The sequence below is a fragment of the Palaemon carinicauda genome, chromosome 38 (genome assembly GCF_036898095.1).
Source record: "Palaemon carinicauda isolate YSFRI2023 chromosome 38, ASM3689809v2, whole genome shotgun sequence".
Lineage (NCBI taxonomy): Eukaryota > Metazoa > Arthropoda > Malacostraca > Decapoda > Palaemonidae > Palaemon > Palaemon carinicauda.
This window is the reverse complement of record NC_090762.1, coordinates 2,543,690-2,547,700: the sequence shown is the minus strand read 5'-3', so window position 1 is coordinate 2,547,700 and position 4,011 is coordinate 2,543,690. Positions and strand designations below refer to the sequence as shown.

Sequence of the window (4,011 nt, the reverse complement as noted above, 5' to 3'; positions counted from 1 at the left end):
AAATTTGAGGGAAACTAAAGAAAGGAAGAAGCATCAGATTGATGAAGAAAATACTTGGAATAGGACGTCAACAGATGTTTGCTTTAAAGAACGAAAATAGAAAAAAATATCGACAATAGAGGTGGAGTGATAAAAATTGCAGAGGATTTCTATACAATAGTGATATATGAAATAGCTTAGCCAATAGAAATCATAAAACAACTGAGCCCGTATCAAACGTAACAGTGAGAGAAGTGAAGAATTTTAAAAGGCGTCGAAAGAGCGAAAACAGCATGAGAAAATGCCCTAACAACTGATTTGATACTTGATGAAGGAGATTTCATAGTAGCAAAACTGGCTGAATGCTAAACAAAATTTCTCCAAGAATGCTCTATAGTAACTTACAGCTTGGAAAAAATCTATCTTTATAAAAGATATAAAAGACCTGAAATATATTGCCCAATAATTTTACTCTCATTAATGCATAAAACATTTACAAAGATCATATGAGGCCAGATAGAAAGACAGCTAGACTTTAATCAACCAAGAGAACAGGCACCCTTCAGAAGTGGGTATTTAACAACTGACCATATCCTTGCAATAAAACAGCTAAAAGAAAAATCAACAGAAAATGACAAACCACTATGTATGGCATTTACAGACTATAAAAATATTTTAGATTCTGTCAAAACCTCAGCGGTAATGAAAGCCCTTCAAAGACAAGGAATAGATGAATCTTATATTGGAACACTTAAAGATATCTATACAGGAAGTACAGTAATCCTAAAAATACATAAAGATAGTGAGAAAATTCCGATTGAGAAAGGAGTTAAGACAGGGAAACCCTTTCACTTCAAAGTTTTTAAAAATTATGATTGGGATAATGTAGGATTTAATATTAAAGGGGAATACCTAAACAATTTGAGATTTGCAAATGGCATAGTTGTGTTTAGTGAATCATGGGAGGAATTGCAAAAGAAAGCAGAAATGTCGGACTGAAAATAAAAATGAGTAAAACTAAGATAAGGTTTAATGAAAATGAAGAGACAACAAATAAAAGTTATGGACGAATTTTTAGAGACTGTTAATGAATATATGTGATTAGAACAGTCAGGACACGAGTCCGAAATTGAAAGAAGGAAAAGCAAGGGATGAAGATCTTTTGGAAAACATTATGAGATTATGAAAAGTAAAATGCCACTTTTCTCTACAAAGAAAAGTATTTAATATGATGATCCTTTTAGATTTAACTTGTGCAACAGAAACTTGGAACCTTAATAAAACCTTAGAACATAAGCTAGTTAAAACTCAGAGAGCTATGGAAAGAATAATGATGGGAATAGCACTAAGAGACAGAAAAATAATAATAAACGCAAAGATGTTTCAATCTCGAAAGCAGCCTCTATGTTCATCCAGAAACAGGAAATAATGTGTGCAAAAAAATAAACAGACGAGGAATCGAGACTTACCTTTCGAAAAGCGTCAGGTCACATTCCTCCTGAAGGGATCCGTATCCTCTGAGGGCACTCGTAGGCGAAGAGAGAAAAGGACTGCTGCCACTCATAGCTCCCGAAGTCATCAGGTCTCTGTAAGACAAAAGGATAAGCGAGGTGAAGAAACTTTTTATTTAAGTTTTTACGTTAGGTGAAATTATGTATTTATTGAAAGCATTACAAGATTTAAAGGTTTAAGGGCCGCTCATGAATGGCAGAGGCAAGGCACAAGGACTATGCCCTACAGACTGACCATATGTACATATGATCAACGCCCAGTTCCCCCTCTCCATCCCAGGGAGGGCCAGGCAATGGCTGCTGATGACTAAGCAGATAGACCTCACAAAGATGGTGAGGTTGCAGCCACTAAAGGAACTAATGAGTTTTAGCGGGACTAGAATCCCAGTTTGGCTATCACCAGTCAGGGACGTTACCAAATAGGCTACCACAAGTTAAAAAAAAAAAAAAAAAAAGCACTCAAAGAGCGCAAACCTCCGCCAAGGAAGCTCAGTTCCATCTATCATACCATGTCGACCTTCACTAAACCCAATTCTATTTCTTTGAGGAGAAATATCAAAATTGATCCAATATTGCTATAGTGAAGAATCCTTTTTTAAAAAAGATCCTGGAATCAGGATCACGGCCAAAATTTGATCACTTCTAAGTTAGCCCATTTCTGACATATCTTGAAATGTTCATAAAAATTTATCAGTAACTTTTGGAGTAACAAACAAAAACATCTAAATTGGTCCAATCTCGCAATTGTGAATAGTCCTTTAAAAACCGTGAATGGTGATCCGGCTCGCTGTCAAAATCTAATCACTACTAAGTTAGCCCATCCGTGACCTTTAAAGTTAGGCTGGTGACAAGTCTAATCACTTCTAAATTAGCCCATCTGTAACATTTAAAGTTAGGCTGGAGACAAGTCTAATCACTTCTAAGTTAGCCCATCTGTAACCTTTAAAGTTACGCTGATGACAAGTCTAATCACTTCTAAGTTAGCCCATCTGTAACCTTTTGAGTTAGGCTGGTGACAAGTCTAATCGCTTCTGAATTAGCCCATCTGTTACCTTTAAAGTTAGGCTGGTGACAAGTCTAATCACTTCTAAGTTAGCCCATCTGTAACCTTTAAAGTTAGGCTGGTGACAAGTCTAATCACTTCTAAATTAGCCCATCCGTAACCTTTAAAGTTAGGCTTTTGACAAGTCTGATCATTTCTAAGTTAGCCCATCCGTAACCTTTTGAGTTAGGCTGGTGACAAACAAACAGACAGAAGTGAAAACATAACCTCCTAGGCGGAGGTAATAATTTGCAAATCATAACCCAACATTCTTCTTGCCTAAAATTTCATATTAAACTTGTCATTATGATAAAATGTAAGTTCGAAAATAGATTGTAATTAACAAATAATTCAGAGACGTCTCATTTCACATTTATTGAAGGTCATACTGGTTTGATGGCATGTTTTACTTACAAAAGGTTTCTTTCAATACAATGTAAACACTGAGTAAAGAACCTTATATATACCAACAATCATTGAAATTACCTTAAAGTCAGTTTTCAGATATCAAATAAAAAATTATATTAAACAAAAATGTGAATAAATAAACATACAAATAACTCATAAACCATAACAAACGGTCACTGGGATATAATAACTATAGCCCTCGGACACTGGGATATAATAACTATAGCCCTCGGACACTGGGATATAATAACTATAGCCCTCGGACACTGGGATATAATAACTATAGCCCTCGGACACTGGGATATAATAACTATAGCCCTCGGACACTGGGATATAATAACTATAGCCCTCGGACACTGGGATATAATAACTATAGCCCTCGGACACTGGGATATAATAACTATAGCCCTCGGACACTGGGATATAATAACTATAGCCCTCGGACACTGGGATATAATAACTATAGCCCTCGGACACTGGGATATAATAACTATAGCCCTCGGACACTGGGATATAATAACTATAGCCCTCGGACACTGGAATATAATAACTATAGATCTCGGACACTGGGATATAATAACTATAGCCCTCGGACACTGGGATATAATAACTATAGCCCTCGGACACTGGGATATAATAACTATAGCCCTCGGACACTGGAATATAATAACTATAGATCTCGGACACTGGGATATAATAACTATAGCCCTCGGACACTGGGATATAATAACTATAGCCCTCGGGCACTGGGATATAATAACTATAGCCCTCGGACACTGGAATATAATAACTATAGCCCTCGGACACTGGGATATAATAACTATAGCCCTCGGACACTGGGATATAATAACTATAGCCCTCGGACACTGGAATATAATAACTATAGACCTCGGACACTGGGATATAACAGCTATAGCCCTCGGACACTGGGATATAATAACTATAGCCCTCGGACACTGGGATATAATAACTATAGCCCTCGGACACTGGGATATAATAACTATAGACCTCGGACACTGGGATATAATAACTATAGCCCTCAGGCACTGGGATATAATAACTATAGCCCTC

The 4,011-nt window shown here is 36.7% G+C and overlaps 1 protein-coding gene across 1 annotated transcript in view; it reads right to left on the bottom strand.

Annotated features, from left to right (window-relative positions):
• The window catches only part of Nep2 (Neprilysin 2), a 403,754-nt gene extending 402,189 nt beyond the window's left edge, over positions 1–1,565 (bottom strand). The window contains exon 1 of the mRNA XM_068361810.1: positions 1,449–1,565. Within this exon, the coding sequence (XP_068217911.1) occupies positions 1,449–1,558 (110 nt within the window). The 5' untranslated portion in view covers positions 1,559–1,565. The remainder of the gene's footprint in view (positions 1–1,448) is intronic.
• Between the last annotated feature and the right edge of the window lie 2,446 nt (positions 1,566–4,011).